Consider the following 20,164-nt stretch of genomic DNA (forward strand, 5'->3'; position numbering starts at 1 on the left):
GATGGGCTCATCTAAGGATTTCAAAAACTGCACATCTACTGGGATTTTCCTGCGCAACCATCTCTACGGTTTAGATAATGGTTAGGAAAGGAGAGCGTATTCAGTTAACTTATAGATTTTTAGAGGTCAGAGGAAAGGGACCAGACTACTTTGAGCCACTAGAAAGGTGGCAGTAGCTCAAATAACTACTTGTTACAGCGACACCAACTTTGAATGTTAAGCGTTGAAGCTGATAGGCTACAGAATTAGAAGACCATACCAGATGGCGCTCCTGTCAGCTAAGAAGAGGACACTGAGGCTACAATGTGCACAAGCTCACCAAAATTGGCCAGCAGAGGACAGGAAAAATCTTTATTTCTACTGTGATGTTCAGATGGTAGGGTCAGAATCGGCATGAACATAAAAGCATGGATCCATACTGTGTCAATGTTTCAGGATGATCGTGGTGGTGAAATGGTGCGCAGGGTATTTTCTTGGTACATTTTGGACCCGTAAGTACCAACAGAGCACTATTAGCCTACCTGAGTATTATTGCTGACCATGTCCATTCCTTTATAACCATCACGTGCAACTGGAAAATCTGCAGCAACTGGTTGACGCTATCATGACAGTATGAACCAAAATCTCAGGAATGTTTCTAGCACCTTTTTGAATCTCAGCCACTAATAATTAAGACAGTTCTGAAGACAAAAGGGTTTCCAACCCAGCACCAGCATGGTTTACCTAATAAAGTGGCTGATGATGATAGGAAAATAAACTGACATCTAATAACTACAAAACTGACATTATCTTCATACAAACAACAGACCGTGCTTCAGTGAAAGAATTCTGAACCACTTTCTACACTTTATTGCTCAGCCAAAGTGAAAAACAACAACAGCAAAAAACAAAATGAAAGCAATAAAATGTTGTATAGTGTTTATTCATTGAACTTGGGGTTACAATTTTCTTGAGGTAGAGTTTTCCTCTAAAGAACACGTCTAAGATGATTTATCTTAAAGAAATGCACTCTGTCTTGGAAACTTAAAGAGAATGCTTTCTCCTCGCTGATGGGAGTCCCTCTCAGGTGCTCTAGCAGGCTCAGTTTGAGAGGGAGGACTGATCAGGTCACCGAGGAAACTGAGGAGTTCAGTTTTCATTTCCTAAACTGAACAATGGGAGATGGGATTTTGATATCCTGGCCTTTTTCCAGCCGTTTCTCACACTCAATCAGGTAGTTGACGCCGTCAACCAACAACTGGACCAACTCCACCTAGAAGCACACAGCAACAGAATAGCTCAGACAGGGCGTTATATAGAACTGATGCATGTGAGCTTATTAGCATGAAAAAAGAAATTGTGCAAAGGGCAACAAAAGAATCTCCTCACTTCAGATTTGCCCAGACGGTCAAGGTTGGAAATGTCAAAGGTATCACCAGTAGCAGCCGTGTCGACTCCCCCTGTGCCGCGTTTCTGCAGCCGCAGGTTGTCGAGGATTTTGCTGAAACGTGTGTCCTGTAAGTTGGAATCATTTATAACATGTTGAAACTGTAGTTAAAAGATTTCTTTTTCAAGAACAGAAATAATAACATGAATAGAAGTTGGGTTTTTTGGGGGATTTAAAAAAAATTCTAGATGAGATCATGAGGAAGAATTTGGATTATAGAAACCTTTAAAAATTAGCTGACAGAAGTCCCATGAGACAACTGTTGTCGTAAATTGAAAATATTTAAATAAAAGTGAACAGAACTTAAAATTATAGTGTTATAGTGTCATTATATTACCTTGCTTAGTTTTGGCAGGCGTACATGGACACCCGCCCTGAGGCCGGTGCCCAGGTTGGACGGACATGTGAGGACGTATCCCAGACGTTCATTCCACATGAATTCCCACCCTCTCTCCTGGATCAGGTGCTCCACCTGTAAACAGTATGTTCATGGTTGCCCAATCACATTTTATCTATACATAATAGTTGAGCAAGATAATCACTTTTTGCAGCGCTTTAGTTGAGAGCTGAGAAGTTTGAAATTTGAGGAGTTTTCATGTTAACAAAATAAGTACATAATGAAATAAATGCAGTTTTCTTTTATTATGAGTCAGGATAGATAATATATAACATTTGTTCCCTTTTTCAAACGTAGACTGTAAGTAAACTAGTCATCAAACAGAAATTATTTATTAATAAACAGAATTTTAAAACACTCAAAGTGCTGGATCAAAGACTCAGAATTATGACACTTGTTTTCAGATGCCCCAAATGACCAAAATTGGATAGTGCTGACATGTGAAGTAACATAGCTAAATTAATGAAATGCAGTTCCTCTAGTGGCCACTGGAGCCTGGCTCATAATCAAGCCAATGCACATAATTTTGGTGAGTGAAATTCTAGTATTTTATAAGTCTGCTACTTAACAGGTATATGTCTTTGAATAGTTAATGGATCCAACCTGCTAATCGAGCTAGGTAGTACTAGCTAATAAGTTCTACCCTCTTGTCCAAATATGGTTTCTTTTGGTCCCCAAAAACAACATGACAATGACTAAAATGCTGAAACGTTATTAAAACCTGTCAGGAATGGAATGGTGGCTTTGCCCATCTTTTATATACAGTTTGGGAGTGTGATGCATTTATTTTTTAAACCAGTGGCCAAACAGAGTTACAACAGCTGAGTTTGCACCTCACAGTGGATTTAATGTGTCACAAAGAATAATCCTTTTTGATGACTGAAATGAAGATGTGTCAAATATGAAATTTGACACAATTCGTGTATAAACACGAATGTTTATAAACTGAGTAATAATTGAGATATTTCAGCCTGATACAACTCAGCAACATTAGCAGCCACAAAAAAGACTGTCTAATTATCAAAATGATATCCCTTTACTCTGTTTGACATCACACTCCACTGTACCTGTTTGAGTCCGTTGCAAAATCTCTCAAACACTCTCTTCATGTTGCCGCCCTTCTCCATGGAGATAACTCTGGTGTGGTCCTCCTCATTGACCCAGATCAGGAAGGTCTTATCATTGTTGTGCCTGAGGAAAAGAAAACAAGAAAACTACTCGTCTTTCATTACTGCTGATGACTCATGACACAAGGCACTTTGATATTCACACTTGTCGTCTGTGCAAAAACATGCGTTTATAAAAAGCTATGCACACCAAATGGAAAACACAGCATCAAACTTCCTGCTGTTTTAGTGGCTCAGTTTCCAGGAACAGGCACAATAATAACTCATACATGGTCACACAGCAGCGGACATGCACAAGAACTGAATAGACCATACCAGATCCCCCTGGCATCTGGCCAGTCTCTGGCCATAAAGGCACATGTCAACAGTGGAGAGACAGGCTTGTCAAATAAGAAGTGATCCTACAGGTGGGAATGGTTAAGGGAGGATCAAGAAGGAAAGAGATGTAGATTTTTAGATTTTAAAGGGAAGAAAGACTTCTTTACAATTTGGTGATGAAAAGATTTCAAAGAGTCATATATAAAAGGGCATTGGTCTTTTTTAATAGGTATTGTTGAGGCTGCAATGAGATTAGTCTTTAAAAAATGGATTTAAAAAATATATTCTCAAAAAATAAATAAATATATATATATAAATATAGATGAACAGCCTTTACAGAAGCTACACGGGGTTGCTGCACCATCTTGTGGTTCAAAGTGGTATTATGCAAGAGTACAGCTTATCCCATTTCACTGTCAGTTGATATCCCTGCAGATGACCTGAACATAAAGCCACAGCTGCTGTTTCTTCACCTTCTGTTGAAAGCCTTATTTCAGTTTGGAAAGTTTTAAACTCTATTTAAGCAACATATTTTGTTAAGATTTATTTTTGTCCTTATCTGGCAGTTCAGCAGTGAAGAGTAGACAGGAAAGAGGGCGAGAAGGAGAAGGAGAAGACATACAGCAAGGGGCTGCAGGTTAGACTGAAATCAAGCCACTGCATTTCAGCTGTAAGGCATATGGTGCCTGTTTAACCAGTAAGCTAAACGGATACCCAACAAAGTGCTGGGTGCCAAAGAAACATCCACCCCATAAATCTCTATATTTACCATTTTTAAATTTACCATTCACACAAAATAATAATTACAAATAACATTAAATCATAAGTTTAAATATAAAGGAAAGCGTATACATTTCTCTGAAATGATTAACTGACATCAATAAGTTGCTGCTGCTCCTTTTCCGTCATGTCTCCTAGGCTGTAGTAGTGTCCAGCCAGGTCTCCTTTAAGGCCAGCTAGGGCTGTCACTACTACCCGCTCCACCTCACGGCGCTCAGCCCTCGAACAGGCTGGGGGGAGGCTAAGCCCACGGATACTACGGCCAGTACGCACCCGGGATGACAGAACATAATTCTCATCAAACATGCCATGGGTTATCTGGAAAGGACAAAGGCAAAGACAAGTGTTTCATACGTGTAGAAATCGAATATGGATGCATTGAAATTATAGTGGCAAGAAGCTATGGTCTAACCTTGGAGGCATCCAGGTCAGTAGGATGTTTCATGACTCTGGGGTCATAGCCATTATGTCTGTCTTTGATGACAGGGTCAAAGAGCTCAGCAAACACCTAGAAGCACCAGCAAACAAAGTCTGCAGTGTAGGTTTGTTTCAGGAAGTCAGAAGTTTACTTTGACAGTTGATGTCTTATGATATAGACGGTGTGGAATTGCACCTTTATAATAAGGATAATCATCAGCTCTATGACAAAGAATCAACAGTTACTGGCTTAATGGGGAAAAAAGACTGTTCCAACCATACTTTCATTCAGGTACTACACTCTGTATAATGACACATCATTTCTGACAGTATGCATGATACTTTAGCTATGAACATATGAATCAGTTCATAAAAAGTCTTCTGCTATCTTCTGTTGTCGAAACATTTTGTAGTGAGTAATTCTTATGAAATGTGCAAGTGATATGAGGCATGCTTTTTTTTAACCTTACTGCCTCAGTTTTTGAGTTCTCACGTATTACCAGATTTACAATTAATCAATATACTGATTATTATTAAGATAAGCACAGGTTATTCAGTGGATAATTTAAACAAAACCCACTTTGTTTTACCTCATAGCTCTCCTCGTCACCAGCCACGCAACCCACTGTCTTGATGAAAGGGTGTCCAGGGTTGTCGACTCCCGTTTGGATGCACTGGTCAAGGGTCCAGTTGTTGGGGGTGACTTTGTCCCTCAATTTGGCATAAATAGCTGGAGTAAGAGCAGAGGCCATGCAGTTGTTGTGCTTCCTCAGGTCAGGGTAATCAGAGCTTCAAGAGGAGACGGATTGAAGAAATGTAAAAGTTTTGAGAGTTACGACACCCCTGGAATAATATTCCTTCTTACTCCAGCTAATGTTGACAACATAATTTTCCCTTCAACGTATTCAGTGCTGATCTAGCATATAGCTGTGGTACAGAATACCAGTTGGTTAACCTGGAGATATCTCATTTGTAAGCAAATAGACAATTTGATGTGTACATTGTTGGTTTGGGGTTGGGGGAAAGATTTTTAGGTAATTTTTGTTCTTTTATTTTGCTAACTTAGGGGTTTTTATTTATTTATTTGTATAGCGCCAAATCACAACAACAGTCACCCCAAGACACTGTATATTATAAGGTAAAGACCATACAATAATGGAGAAAAACCCTAACAATAAAATGACCCTATCTAAGCAAGCACTTGGCAACAGTAGAAAGGAGAAACTCCCTTTTAACAGGAAGAAACCCCCAGAAGAACCAGGTTCAGGGAGGGGCAGCCATTTGACAGAACAAAAGACATGCAATGAAAGAGAGCCAGAGGTTGATAATAGCTACTGGTGGCTCCCATTTGTCCTCAACTAGCTGCTAAACTTAGCTGCCATTTAGGGGGTAAGAGTACTATAACTCTGGAATCAGAGAGTTCATCAATATCAGGAATCTAATATTGGACAAAGAGTATATGGAGTCAGTGGCTAAATTCTGAATCTTTATATTGTGTAAAACTATTAGGAACATAAGGTGCTTTTAGATTCTGATCCAGCATGCAGTGGCACTAAGTAGGCTTCAAATCATTCCAAATTTATCCTGGAGCCTAAATATGAGCACACTATCAGAAAAATCTATCTTCAGCCACCAGAGAAGCAAGTGTACTCTATGTATGCATAGGATGAGTGGGTAAAGGCAGTAAAAGGGGAGAGCATAAAATACAGTGTGAAAAAGTAAGTGAGAGTGAGCCAAAGGTAACCCAGATGAAATGTGAGAGCGTCACTGATCTTGCAAGACATCGCCAGCATATCTGACATGACATTGTGTACTCTTTGAAACTCTCAGATGTTTAGTTGGACTGTGTTGACACAATCCACACATGTTTATTAATGCTGCAGGCTCAGTGCATAAGATGAGATCAGAAAGCCCTTATTTATCCCAGAAGTTGGAAAATTGCTGTGAAACAATAACTTGTTATATAGAAAATACAAAACAGTATGCAGGGTACTTTTACTTTGAACACATGAATCAGTTCATAAACAGTCTAGTGATGTCACCTTCTGCTTATTTCTGTTATGGAAACATTTTGTAGTGAGTCACTCTTATGAAATGTGCAAGTGATGTGAGGCACGTAGTTGGTCTGTCTGTTTTTAAGGGAGATAATTGCAGTCTAATACCTACTCACTGACTGGTCAAGGTCATCTACTGCAGAAAGAACTTTTTGCTTCAATCCTCACATCTCTTATTGTCATCAGTCCCTATGATGTAACCTACTCTTTCACCTCACTTTTGACTGTCTTTCTTCTTGCTTAAGCATAGAGTGTATATGAAAGATGTACAAAGCCACTGTGACATCATTCTATTCAATTCAGTTTTATTTGTGTAGTACCAACTCATGCTTGAAGGCACTTTATATTGAACAGTAAACACCCTACAATATTTTAGTGTAAAGGCACAACAATATTAGAAAGTCAACCCCATGAGTAAACACTAGATGACAGTATAAAGGAAAAACTTCATTTTAACAGGAAGAAGCCTCCAGCAGGCTCAAGGGGAAGTTGGGGGAAAGGGAAATAGAAGTGAGCAGGGAGAGACAGGACAAAAGGCGCGCTATGAAAGAGAGAGCCATTAACTATTAATGGTTAAATATAATAGTGGTGTATAGCATCACCAGAGAGTGAAAAGATGACGCAGCAGAACTAAGGATTGAGGTTCAGGGTCACTAAGTCAGCAGTAATTATAAGCTTTATCAAAAAGAAAAGTTTTAAACTTAATTTTCAATTTAGTGGTATTGCGCAAATGGATGAAGATATCCCTGCAAATGTTATCAATGGAAGAACATATCCTGGTCAAAAATGACTCCAAGATTCCTCACACTGTTACTGGGGGCTAAGGTAATGCCACCTAGCATAAGATTCTGGTGAGAGGCCATGTTTTAATATTTTTAGGGTAGAGTAAAATAACCTTAGTTTTCTCTAAATTTAGAATGTCATTCAGGAACTTCATGTCTTTCAGACATGCCCATAGATTAACTAGTTGAATTGTATCATTTGCCACTTGGTATTTTGAAACCACACATCAGGGGTGTCCAACTCCAGGCCTCAAGGGCCGGTGTCCTGGAGGTTTTAGATGTGTCCTTGGTCCAACATAGCTGATTTATAGGGCTATATAAATGGCCTGTCTTAAGGTTCACCAGAGGCCTGGTAATGAACTAATCATTTGATTCAGGTGTGCTGACCTAGGGTGATATCTCAAACTGGCAGGACCCTTGAGACCTGAAGTTGGACACCCCTGCCGTACATAGCCAGTGAGGGGCAGATGTGACTGAGCGATGTGTAAATATACTGTAACAACCTGTCAATAACAAGGTAATGTAGGCTGAATCTTAGAGCACCCCTGGTTTTATCCTCCTTTTTTAAATTGTTGTCATATTTTACAAAGTAAAGCTTTAGTTGCACTGAGATCATAAATTCTTCAAAAAATAAAAAACTATTAAGGTGATAGAACAAGGAAGCCAAATGGTAATGTTCTAACAGATTTCTAGCCAACCAAGTTCTTTTTACAACTGGTCACCCCTTGGTGGCATTAGTGGTGCTAATGTTGACCTGTCTTACCTGGGAGGGTAAAGCTTCTTCTTTGCCTCAGCAGCCAGAGAACTGTTTTCACTCAACAAGAATCCAGCTGTTCCTGCTCCCAAGCTGGCCAACAGCACAGCTGTATTGCGCTTGGAGATCAGGCGTGTGAAAGAGCTTGCCATTTTTCTGCTAGCTGGGTTTTCAGTAGCAAAAGGACTACATATAAAAACACAAAAGCAAGGTTTTGTTGATGACTTGTGAATGGTGCTAACATATACACGTACAGGCAAAGTGGAAATGGACACCTGATGTGTATCTAGTATCCTCATGTTGTGGTGTCCCTGGATCATCATAATAAATGTTGCTGTAAATTCAGCATTGCAAGTGACCAATCACATTGTCATGATGTTATAGTTTTGGGGTGTAGAATAAAACTGCGAAAAAAATCCAAAAAAGGATCAGGTCAGGGTTAGGGCTGAGGATTGGGATGTGATTGTAGTGAGAGTTCTAAAGATTAAGGTAGGATACCCAGAACAATCTAGGCCTAACTTGCTCTTATCTAATGACCTTTCACCCATGAAAAGTTTTATTCAATATTATATCAAGCTTAGACCATGGGAGGCTCTGGCAAACACTCTTAGTGTTATTATCGCAGTCTTAATGGCAGGTTTCATATGACACAGAATGGCAGGTTTCATATGACACTAATGCTTTGCTATTGAACAGTGAGAAGTCAGCCGTAAGCTAACAAAAAATGCGACATTTATTCAAAAAGAAATGGCTTTAATAATCATTCTTGTTAATTTTGTCGAAATGTCCCACAAAAGCAATTCATTTAGTTTCATGGACCTGGCCTGGAAGGTCAAATTTTAGCTTATCCTCTGTGGATTGTGTCCATGAGAGTGTGTCTTTATATAGAGGGGAGCTGTGAGGTCGTTGTTAGTCCTATTAATCAGAGTCAGACCTGAAATTAAAAGTCACTCAGTTAGTCACATGATTTTTATGAGCTCCGTTTGTCCCACTCTAAGGCTTTTCCTTTCTCTGTGTAGGTTAAAGGCAGTTCACTCTGTGGGTCAATGGGCGTAGTATTTATAGATTGGTGGAAGGCGGTTGCACTGCCAGGATTCAGTGTCAAGATCCAAGCCATGCCTGGCTCAGACGGTGACATTCAGAACTGGTCACAAGACCAGAACCTCATAAGGCAGTGGGACAGACAGATGGAAACAAGGCAGTTGGAAGGTGAAGTGTACAGGAGAGCTGATGTATCAGGATGAAAAACAGGTGGAAAGAGAGTGCAAGAGTTCTTTCTAGAGATCAGCCTGTGAGAAACCACCTCTACTAACCAACACTGAAAATTATGAGATCTTACAGATGCTCTAAGATCACTGTCCCCTCCCCTGGTTGCTGTGACCTTTTAACTGGAAACTTTTCATGTAAAAAAAAAAAGCACCTACTCTCTGTTTGATTTTCTACGTTTCTTCCTGTTGTTTGCTTACATATCACCTTGAAATCATCATCAAATCCTGCTTCACCTTCCACCTGCTTTCCTTGTCCATAGCTTTTAAACTTCACATTAATTTTGAATGTCAAAAGCATGCAATTTTTTTGTATACAGCCTGGATCTTTAATACTAGCTCTACAACCAGCTCAATAATTTTCCCAAGTATTGGAAGCAAATGAAGGCTTTCTGTAGGAGAAATAAGAGAAAGGAGATACAGTACCTGTAGAAAAGCTGCTGCCTTCTTGCTCAGGGTCTCTTGTTAAACAGCTTTTCACTCTCCTCTTACACAAGGCTCCACCCCGTCATGTGGGATTAGAAGGTCGGAGCCAATCAAAAGTTCAGAAAGAAATAATTATAAGCCAATGGACGTATAGTATGCTTTCTGCTGAGCCATGATTAACCATGACCACCAAGGCTCCAATATCACTGTCCAGTTTGACCTTGATATTTGAAAATGATCTCTTGTTCCACTTCTGTGACCATGAGAGCTATGTACAGCAGCAGCCATGCCCTGAGTTAGAGGATTCAATATTTGCACATTACAAAAATCCCATGGATAAAATTTAGTGAGAAAATCCTATGTGGATAGGTAGTTAAACTAGACTCACTGTAGCCAATACCAAGAGAAACTAGATCTCCCAGTATAAACCTTAGAGTTTTGTACACAAGTACTGTCCTCCCAATGCACTGTCAGCTAATAAGCTGCATGGGTATGGGTAAACTTCAGTGCAGCTTGTTTTATTTGATTAAGATCCAGCAGATCCCAGAAGACTCTCTGTCCAGAAGACTTCAGTCTTTGGAACAGCAAAGATGCAGGAACCTCAAGGTCCCAGGAATCTGGTAGAGGAACCGAGCTTTAAGTAGGGGTAAAGACCCCCGCAAGGGCGAGAGGGAAATGAATTTAGAGAGAGAGAGAGAGAGAGAGAGAGAGAGAGAGAGAGAGAGAGAGAGAGAGAGAGAGTGTAATATTATGGCCGATGGCTCAACTCATACCCTGCTTATGCTTATGTAGGGCACACAATTTTGGCTGCTTTCCTTACAGTTGCTGCACATCTGCAACCCAATTTTCAACCCACTTTTTATTTGGTTTTCTGTTTTTGTGCCATGTTTTTTACTGACATTTTCCCACACTGTCACTCTCAGTGCTGACATCATTAATCTAGTCCAATCATCTTCTTGCAATCGTTAAACCAACCCCTGTTTCGCATAGTTTAAATATGGGCTCTCAGTCATTCTCCCTTTCAGGCTCTCCTTCATACAACCTACCTGCTCCCCGTCTAAACCTCACAGACCCTCAGTCTTCATCTTCACCAGCAACCACCAGCATCTAGACTTTGGGGGGGGGGGGGGGGGGGGGGGGGGGGGCGTCCTAAATCCTATGACTGCTGAGATTCTGGTCTGCCATGATGGGTCATGAGTCTAATTATGAAATCCATTATTTTTCAATATCTCAGTAAATCATGCTCAATTCTTCCAAGTGATCTCTTCTCAGTGAACTTGCATTAGTCTGTGTGCAAGTTTTATTTTGGCAACAATGTGTGTTCATTTTTTTTCTTTTTGATGATTTTATGTGTCCTCTTTCTGCTTGATAAAACAACAATGTGCATCAGAATTACAGTTTGAACAGTTTATTTTTTATTTTATTTTTAAGCTTATAAATACATTAGCAAAACTGTAACTTCAAAGTATGCAGCAGTGTAAGAAAGCAGATTCCGGACCCTTGAAATGGCAAAAAATACGCCCCCAGACCCAATAACCCATCCCTACCACATCCCAAAGACATCAAACAAGCACAAAATTTTAAGTTCAGGGGAAATCACACTATATTCATGTTATAATCAAAATTACAGTCTAATGAAAATCTTTGAATTAATAATAAATTAATAGTGCAAAGATCTTACTATTTCACTAATACACTCAATAGAGTTTGAAATATGAATATGAAAAATTGATCACATTGACGGGAACTATTAAGAATAGTGCCACATATCAAGAATATGTGGCACTATGCTTTTGTAGCATGAAAGAACCCCTTGAGTCCAACTCTCAAAAAGTGAAGCTCAAAAAGTTTTGTGTACAAAATCATAAACATTAAAAAACTCAAAAGACAGGATCTGATTGTAAAGAGAAAGAAAAATGTCTTAAAAACTGTAATGAGCATATTTCAAAACCTGCAATGTGTTTAAACTTTAAGGATTTTTGCTCTGACATGCGAGAGAATCTGTAAGAACATAAAGCTTTCATTTTTCCTTTTTATCATAGCGTAAGATTAAAAAAAGATAAAAAGCGAAGCGTTAGATAACGTCTCCTGTGAAACAGACAGTATTAAAGTAGATAAAATATGTGACGTACTCCAGCTGTTTAGGAAACCCAGCATGTCTACACACACACACACACACACACACACACACACACACACACACACACACACAGAGACTTTCTCAGTTACTCAATTATGCAATTACTTGATTACTTGCTACAGGGTCCCCAACAACCCCAACAACCCCAAACTTACTGTGTAAACTAGTGCAACTAGTTTGTGTTCATTTGATTTGTGTTACAGAAAACTGATATGTTGTAAGGACAACTTTGAATAGGTAACAGAACTGTACCACTGTTTTATAGTCTGCTCACTAAATATACACTTCAGTAAGGCACATTTTCTCCTGAGTTTCCCAAGCGCAGTGATTGATGGCATTCTATGTAACAACCCCTGCTGTGTAATGAATGAATGAATGTGTTGCTCTGAGCTAGAAATTGTATATATATCAACTATATGTCTGTTTAGAAGATGCAGTTAGCCAGGTGGTAGTCGGGGTTCAATCTTGAGTGAGAGTTCATAAAGGGTATCTTCATCAATCACTAGGCTTTTATCCAGCAGGAACTGAGTCACCTGGAATGGAATGAGATAAGTTAAATTTAAAGATTTTGGATTTTTTGAAGGTTAAGCAGTGAAAAATTATACACTTACTCTGATATTGATTGTTTGTTATTAAACACATTTTCCTGCTAAACTGGCTTCAGTATATTTTTTTAATTATGTAAACAGCTCATATAAATCTGCTTAAAAAAATCATTAACAATAATTACACGTTACAAATATCTAATTAGACACACCTTTGGTTGGTGCTCTATCCTGTACGGTGTTTGCTGGAACTGACGGATCTCCCGGATGATATGAGAAATCTGAGATACCAAGGACAAAGTTACTGGAATGCTTCAGACATGATGTTTTTTTCTAGAGTGTGTGTGTGTGTGTGTGTGTGTGTGTGTGTGTGTGTGTGTGTGTGTGTGTGTGTGTGTGTGTGTGAGGGGGGTTCACTCGCTGTCCTGGTAAGAGACTTGTTAGTCTCTAACCAATAACCTGAAATTACTCCCTGCTACATGCTTGTATTTCGAAGGAAATATCTGAAACAAGCTCATTAAAAAAGATGCACAGAGTACAGGCCTTTTGGAGAGCCAGTTCAATAGTATTGTTTAGGCCTCCAGCAGTAGTAAAGGTAGATATTCAGTGCAAGTATTAAATTATTTAAGACAAAATTCTGGAAACCGTGACTTTAGGTATTGTAGTATCATATCACAAAGATGGACAAAAACAGGGGCTGTGTGCATAGATGTTCAATGTCTAAATAGATCATCATAATCAAGTCCTAGATGACCGTTAGTCAGTATTCAATAGAGTATGGCATATGTGCCTCAAACGGATTTAAGCAGCTCAATAACTGACATCCAGATTCAAATTTTATGTTTTTAAAGTTTTTTCTGCTATATAGACCATTAAGGCACAGTGAATTGTGAGTTTTGTGCCAAATTCCAGTTTTAGGAAAGTGTAATCCTTACCATCCTCATCTTAGAGAAGTTAACAAGGCCTTCCTCTGTAAAGTTGGGTGTCCCCTCCTCAATGCAGGCCAGGTCAGTGAGGTACATGCCCAGGTAAGGGACACATGGAGGATTACAGCTGTGCAGACAAAGCAGAAATGTACAGTGTTTATGAACTGATTTGAGACATTTTCCTCTGCTCACTGGCTATATTTACTTTTTCAGTGTCTCTCTGAGGTTCTTGAACCGTCCCTCTGATGACACAATCTTCTGAAGTCTGTCCCTCAGTCCCTTTGTCTGAAAATAATGAAAAAAAGAGTAATTTTTTCAGTACACAGATGTGGTATTATTTTCAGCAGCTCTCTGAAAGGAGAATCAACCTGTTTGCAGACTTTTGCCCAGGTCTTTTTAAGCCTGTAGATGGCACTGCCTTCGAGTGCAGCAATGATCTCCAGTACTCCGTTGTAGTTATTGAGGCAGCGACAGATGTCAGCCACTGCCAGCCACTTCTCAATGGAGCTGGCTCTGGAGGCCACATCAGTATGGGTCATTATCTGAGACGCTACCAGGTTGCTCATCTGTGAAGCAAGGTATAGAGAGATGAGAGATGTGTCCAATAATCTGTCTGCCTTCAGTGATATGCCAAATTATGTCACTGATATTAGTGGGCAAAAGAATACACCACCAATCTAATGTGGATAATCATATATATTTAGTTTGATTGTGAAAGCTTTCTTCTTTATAGACTGAAATTTTAGGAAAGACAGCTATTAAATGCAGCTCGTCCTTTGATTCTTCAGCATTGAGAATCCAGTATTTAAAATGTAGAAATATATTTTAATTAAAGGCACTGCTCTTACTTGTATTTTTCCATTTCCACTTTTTGATTACTGAATGCTTTTGTATTATTAAGTCTGTTAAATCCTCTTTTTCAGTTCTGTCTCCCTCTAGCTTACAGAGGGATGTCATGTGTACTGGACTCTAAGTAGTGGTCACTGGCCACTTTTTAAGAAACTGTCTGGCTTTTGCCCCTGACTGAACAAGAGAGACAACTGTTGTACCACAGACTTTTTATAAAACTCCCTATAAGCCCCACCACTACATCACTGCTCAGGATAAAAAGTCACCGTCTTACATCATTAAAGTGCTGGGTGGTCTTCATGATGTATGGAGTCCTTTCCGTTTTATCCAGCTTCATAAAGCCCTGACCTAGGAACTCCCTGCAGGACAGAAAATATCCAAAATCATAGGTTACACATACTGTATGTCCACGTGTCATAATCTGTTCCCTACAATCTCTGAGCTTTACTCCTCCAAATCTTTAGCCCCCTATGGGAAGTTATCTTTGAGTCAAATACTATATTTCTTTAAGTGTAATTTTGTTTTATGCTAATCATATTAATCAAGGATATTGTTAGTTCAGGTAGACCATAAAATCAAACAGCCTAGATCCCAGCAGATCAGCTGATATCATTGGCAGCCTACATCAACTAGATGTAGGCTGCCAATGATATCAGCTATTCTGCTGGGATCCAGGCTTATAGTCCTCTACACATCTAATTTAAGGTGTTTTAGCAGGCCAATAAATCCTAGTTAAATTACTGTATAATTTGTTAACTTGCTAACTTACTATAAACTGGGCAGCTGTATTCTTAAGGCACGTTGAGATACCCAACTAGACTCAATATAGGCAAATGCGCTGTACAAAGACATTTTAAAGAGATGATCATATTAAATAACTCCAGGGTGATGCAAGGAGAGCTTGAATGTCTTGTATAACATACTTACTCATAAGGAATACTCCTGAACACAATATGATCCAGCAAGGTGATCTGTTCTGCTAGTTCTAGGGCTGAGAGTGACTCAAAACACTCTGATTTAGGACTCTCCGCCTTGAAAACACAGACAAACAAACTGCATGTGTAAAAAACAGTACTAAACTGCAAAGCTCTTCAGGGGACTACAGTACCACACAAACACAAATTAAGTCCACATATAAGGAAACGACCTGTGGATATTTGAGGAGGGAGGTAACATAATTCTCCTCAATACAGAGTAACCACAGCGGCTATTTTTCACAAGGCAAGGACATGACATTACTGACATTATTCTTACCACAATGAAGTGTAGAAGCGGGCAGCTCTTCTGTGTCATTCATGAGATAAAGGATTTCGACAAACAAGTTATAAACTTGTCAGGAAAATCTTTTATGAAACTCGTTCTGCTAAATGACAGTACTGACCATTTGTAATATGCCTTCCATCCCGAGCTGAGCATCATCTTGTTCTTCTTGAGAAAGTGCACTGAAAACCAAAAATGACATAGCATTACATACATGCAGTGCCAGTCATATGAAAGCTGATCTCATGAACATTATGTAAACCTCTACAACACTTTGTGTTGCAATGAAAATAACTCAACTAAACATTCAAAATCATGATCTAAAATTTGCATGAATTTTTGAAAAAGTAATTCATCCATAGTTACGTGACAACAACAAGGGTCTTCACTAACTAATGGGTGACAGCACAGTAGCTATGCCTATCTTTCAGATAAAGTTTATTTTATTGAAAGGGACCTGCAAAAGCAGGGTCATGAGGCTAACAACACAGGGAGCTGAATTAGCAGTATCAGTTCTTTTTATATGTAATCTGCTGTTTACCTACTTCACCCTAGAGGCAATCTGCTATAAATGTGACTTTGTCTGCATAAATTCTAGTGTTAAAATGCCTAGGTTAACGGCACTCAAAACCCTGTTTAACTCACTCATCCTAGATTTACACTTGTATGACTTAAACTGATTGGACTGACAGGTGCACAGACACAGGCAGCTGTTCTGGATAGACCATCACAAGAAATTTGTGCTTCAGTTTTGACGATTGAAATTCTTGTCTTGGATAAGTCTTTTACTAATTACAGATATTTACTAATTGCACTTTGTCTGCACATTGCTCCCTTACAGTTTATCAATAACAGCTATAACCAAACCCACTAGAATGTGCTATCTTAGCACTCCAGCTTCTTTTCCAAATATGGAAACTTTTACTACAGAAAAAGCAAGGTAGGGTCTTAAACACTTACACTGAAGTTTCCGCCTGCAAACTAATGGGTGACAACATGTTAACTAAGTCTATTTTGCATGCACAGTCTATGGCTTCACCTTGCCTATTGCAGAAAAAAAATTCTAGGACAGTGTGTAGATAAAAAGAAGTACACAATGATATTTACAGCAATCCCTTTGTACCTTAATATGTTTGTTGTAGCTTTCCTCTCTTGCGGCAGCAGATCTGGATCTCGCAACACCTCTTCTAGTAGACTGATCACCCCCACCTTCAGCTCACTGTTCATTTCAAAGTCCTGATTGAAACAACACATGCATATATATTTATAGGGAAGCTTAGACTTGAAGTTAAGATTAGAGTAGTGGGCACTCACAGAAAGATTCATTTCAGTGGTTTATTGTGTATTTAACATCTAATTAAGCTTGCACTCATATATGACAGTGGGAAGGGGAAAGGGTGAGGTTGTACGTGAAGGGAACAGAGGTGATGAGAGGTGTTGGATAGGTATGGTGTTAAGAAGAGAAATACAGGGGAACAAATAGTAACCAGAATTTGCCAAGGAGATGGAAATGACTTTAGTGAGCATGTGCTTTAAGATAGGGAGGAACATGGGGTGAAGCATAAGAATGGAGGAAAGTGAACACAGCTGGACTACATCTTACACAGAAGGTGGAATCTGAAAGGCTGAAAAATGCAAGGACATAGTCTTTGTGGAATATGATGTTTGCAGATGACATTGTGATCTATAGTGAGAGCAGGAAGCAGGTGAAGAGATGCAGGTCTGCGAGACAGACACATCCAGATTTTGTATTTTCGAGACAGAACAAACCCTATTAGGAGTTCACTATGATGTGAACCAGTGGGGGGACTGAAAACCTATCTACACCTTTACCTTAGCAAAAATTTGATGTATTTGTGCCCGATTCCATCCTCCAGTTACTCCAGTTCTCATTCATTACTGACATTATCCTATCATACCTCAAATTCTCATGTCTTGAAATAAATTGCCCCAAGACCATTAATAAAGGCGTCTGTGTTCAAAGATGACAGCACCTCCAGTCGCACAGCTCTCGCTGTAAGACGCCTTTCACACTTAACCTAAGAAGGCCCAAAGCAATCCTCTCTAATCTGAGTAAATGGAGATTCATCTGGAAAGATCATCAGCTGACGTCCCATTGCTGCTTGAAGTCTATATTTAGCTAAAATCCTCCTTATATTGTAGCAGTAGTTGCACCTGGAAACAAAAAGCTTTGCTGAAACTGAGAAAGCATGTGATAATGTCCACTCTGCCATGTTTTTGGATGTACATGTTGAAGCACAAGGTCAGAAGTGTGAAGATCCCAAGCCAATAAAACCTGATGCCTTGCCTCCTCTGGTATAGCGCTCTACTAAGCCTAACCCAACTCTCAAAATGCCATCCATAAGCTTGAAAATAAGCCTACTGAGGTGACTGCTCTTCTTCATATTTCACCTTTCTGCAAACCACTGATCTCATCTGAATATTTCTTCTTCTGAATTAGCAAATAGCAACTAACTCTGAAGCCTTGCCTCAAGCCAGGCAAGCTGACCTAGGCTAGATTCAAAGCTGTTTTTAGCTGTCTCCTTCCTAAGCTCCAAATGAACCTAATTAACCATGCAACCCTCCCCCGGATCAATCTAGAAAGAAAATTAAATGATGAAATCCAAAAGTTTGTCCAAATATTAATTTACATCACTGCCTTGACTCCTTTCTAAACACCTTGTCCATTCTACTCGCAGCTAAATGAGCTGTACATGTCCAAGGGCATGTGAGGAATGCTAGTTTGTTTCAGTGGAATTACACTGAGCAGAAGCAGAAGCAACATCTCCAAAGTTATAAGATTTAAAGGGCCTCTCAGTATTATAATGTACAAGCTGTCATCCATCTAGATTGTCCATGCTTGTGCAAGAGTGGGTGGCAACATGTCATCCCAGCCCAGATGTTAGTAGATACCATAACACAACATAACAGGTCCCGAAAACTTAAATGGGTCATAGAGAGGACTTACAGTGGATAATATCCTTCTCCTTGTGAGAGGTTTGCTCTTAAATGTTATTTAAACACTCAATGCTCTCTCTACTGGCAAGTTTTCACTGTCCAAATCCAAGTCCTTAACCTTTGATCTCTCCTGCTGAGGTATGGTAGCAAGCATAACTCGTCTGTTACTAATCTGTTGCTTGTTGGTGAACTTAAAGCCTCCTTAAGCACAGAGAGGACCAAATGCTTGAAGCTGCCTCCTCTTCAGAACCAATAGTGACAAGACAATCATCTACATAAAAACCACATAGAAGAGTGACTACAACCTCTAGTCTGAATTGCTGCCTGTTATCCTCTGTGCATTTCTCCAAAACAAAACTTACACAGTTTGGAAATGAGGTGCCTGCAAATCTGTACTGCCATTCTGCATTCTAACTGACCTGGTGTTGATGAACATTAAGGTAGAGTGAACATGGATCAGATTTAAGGCTAAAATGTTGGGTTCTGACTGAGTCAGCATCTTAACATCTGCATGGGAGAGCCACAGGGCCACCAGAGAAATAACAGGTCCAAGTCAGCTGTTGGTACTTTGATCTGACCCGTGCTCACCTCTTTATAGTTGTCAATGCCAGGTATGGTAAACAGGTGAATACAACTACCTTGCTCCTATAATGACGACACAGGAACAACACCAACACAGGGATATCAGATATACCTACTAATTAGACACATTATAACTCTAACATGCACTTTTGAAAACTTTACCAATGGTTTTTAATTTTTCTGTGTTCATTTGTTTTTAAATTTCCCAGCATCTTTTACATCCCATTGGGGTACATTGCCATGATAACATAGACTGCAGGCCTAACTTCCTCTAGAGCAATGAAATTATGATCCATTAATTCTCTGTCTCACCATTCTTGGAAGATTCCTTAGACCTTACTGGATGGTTAGCATTAGGCTCTAAAGTACATTTCTCAAAAATAAATAAATAAATAAATAAATAAATAAATGACAACACTTGATCATTACAGTATAACACAAAGCCAACTTCAGGGGTAATAATCTTTCCAGTTATGAAGCATAGGTCAATGTGAATCAATTTCACCCGCTTTGAAAATGATAGTGACTGCTGATGTCCTGGAAATGCAACAACAAAACAATCCCAAAAGTACTTGTCACTTTTTAGGCTCCTTTTTATCTGTTAGAGCTGCAATTTGCAGATAAGTGTTAACAATTAAGACCATGTTTTTAGGAAGAAGTAGCAGTTTTACACTGTTTACAATGTTGTTATAATAAGTTAGATGTGGCAAAGCATCATAAAAAATTAATAAAACTGTCTAGAAAATTACATCAAAACTATAAGACCAGCAGTAGTAGCGTGTAAAAAGCCACAAACTGAACTGACTTTTGTAGGATGATATTTAAAAAAAATTAAAGGTCATGGCCACATAACACTTAACCTAGGACCAACCAACAGAAGTTTACTTTCCAAGCTAAATATTCAGTTGCAAAAATAGCATCTTATATAATGTAAAATGAAAATTATAATCTTTTCGCTACCCTGGGGAAGATGCTGACCTTTTTCCATGCTTCCTGGGTGGGAGACAAGACATGAAGAGCAAAAAGTACCTCCATGAGGGAAAAAAGTGACGGGAGAAAAGAAACAATCAAAACAAGCACAACAACAAACTCTTTCAGGTGGGCTGAGCAATGGTCCAGTTAGCCAGCTCTAGGTTTCTTATAAACTTTCTAGAGCAA

At 39.2% G+C, this 20,164-nt stretch overlaps 2 protein-coding genes across 12 annotated transcripts in view; both read right to left on the bottom strand.

Annotated features, from left to right (window-relative positions):
- Window positions 1-903: 903 nt before the first annotated feature.
- On the bottom strand, window positions 904-9,827 carry ckmt2a (creatine kinase, mitochondrial 2a (sarcomeric)). The gene is made up of 10 exons (XM_026173023.1): window positions 9,747-9,827; window positions 8,065-8,241; window positions 5,056-5,254; window positions 4,461-4,556; window positions 4,145-4,366; window positions 3,266-3,351; window positions 2,891-3,014; window positions 1,764-1,898; window positions 1,369-1,494; window positions 904-1,252 (listed from the first exon to the last, which is right to left on the bottom strand). Exons 2-10 carry the CDS (start codon window positions 8,205-8,207, stop codon window positions 1,136-1,138), a joined length of 1,248 nt encoding a protein of 415 aa, XP_026028808.1. The 5' UTR covers window positions 8,208-8,241; window positions 9,747-9,827; the 3' UTR covers window positions 904-1,135.
- A 1,190-nt stretch (window positions 9,828-11,017) lies between these two features.
- The window catches only part of rasgrf2a (Ras protein-specific guanine nucleotide-releasing factor 2a), a 51,088-nt gene continuing 41,941 nt past the window's right edge, over window positions 11,018-20,164 (bottom strand). For 5 of the 11 annotated variants that reach the window (XM_026173013.1, XM_026173015.1, XM_026173014.1 and 2 more), the window contains 11 exons: window positions 19,985-20,035; window positions 16,590-16,702; window positions 15,588-15,648; window positions 15,461-15,490; window positions 15,134-15,237; window positions 14,481-14,565; window positions 13,726-13,923; window positions 13,563-13,642; window positions 13,367-13,484; window positions 12,644-12,712; window positions 11,019-12,419 (listed from right to left, as the gene is read on the bottom strand). In XM_026173013.1, the coding sequence (XP_026028798.1) occupies window positions 12,324-12,419; window positions 12,644-12,712; window positions 13,367-13,484; window positions 13,563-13,642; window positions 13,726-13,923; window positions 14,481-14,565; window positions 15,134-15,237; window positions 15,461-15,490; window positions 15,588-15,648; window positions 16,590-16,702; window positions 19,985-20,035 (1,005 nt within the window). In that variant the 3' untranslated portion in view covers window positions 11,019-12,323. Of the gene's footprint in view, window positions 12,420-12,643; window positions 12,713-13,366; window positions 13,485-13,562; window positions 13,643-13,725; window positions 13,924-14,480; window positions 14,566-15,133; window positions 15,238-15,460; window positions 15,491-15,587; window positions 15,649-16,589; window positions 16,703-19,984; window positions 20,036-20,164 lie in introns of all 11 variants that reach the window. The other 6 variants (XM_026173016.1, XM_026173022.1, XM_026173017.1 and 3 more) reach the window with 3 other exon arrangements.

This window comes from Astatotilapia calliptera, chromosome 7 (genome assembly GCF_900246225.1).
Source record: "Astatotilapia calliptera chromosome 7, fAstCal1.2, whole genome shotgun sequence".
NCBI classification, from domain to species: domain Eukaryota; kingdom Metazoa; phylum Chordata; class Actinopteri; order Cichliformes; family Cichlidae; genus Astatotilapia; species Astatotilapia calliptera.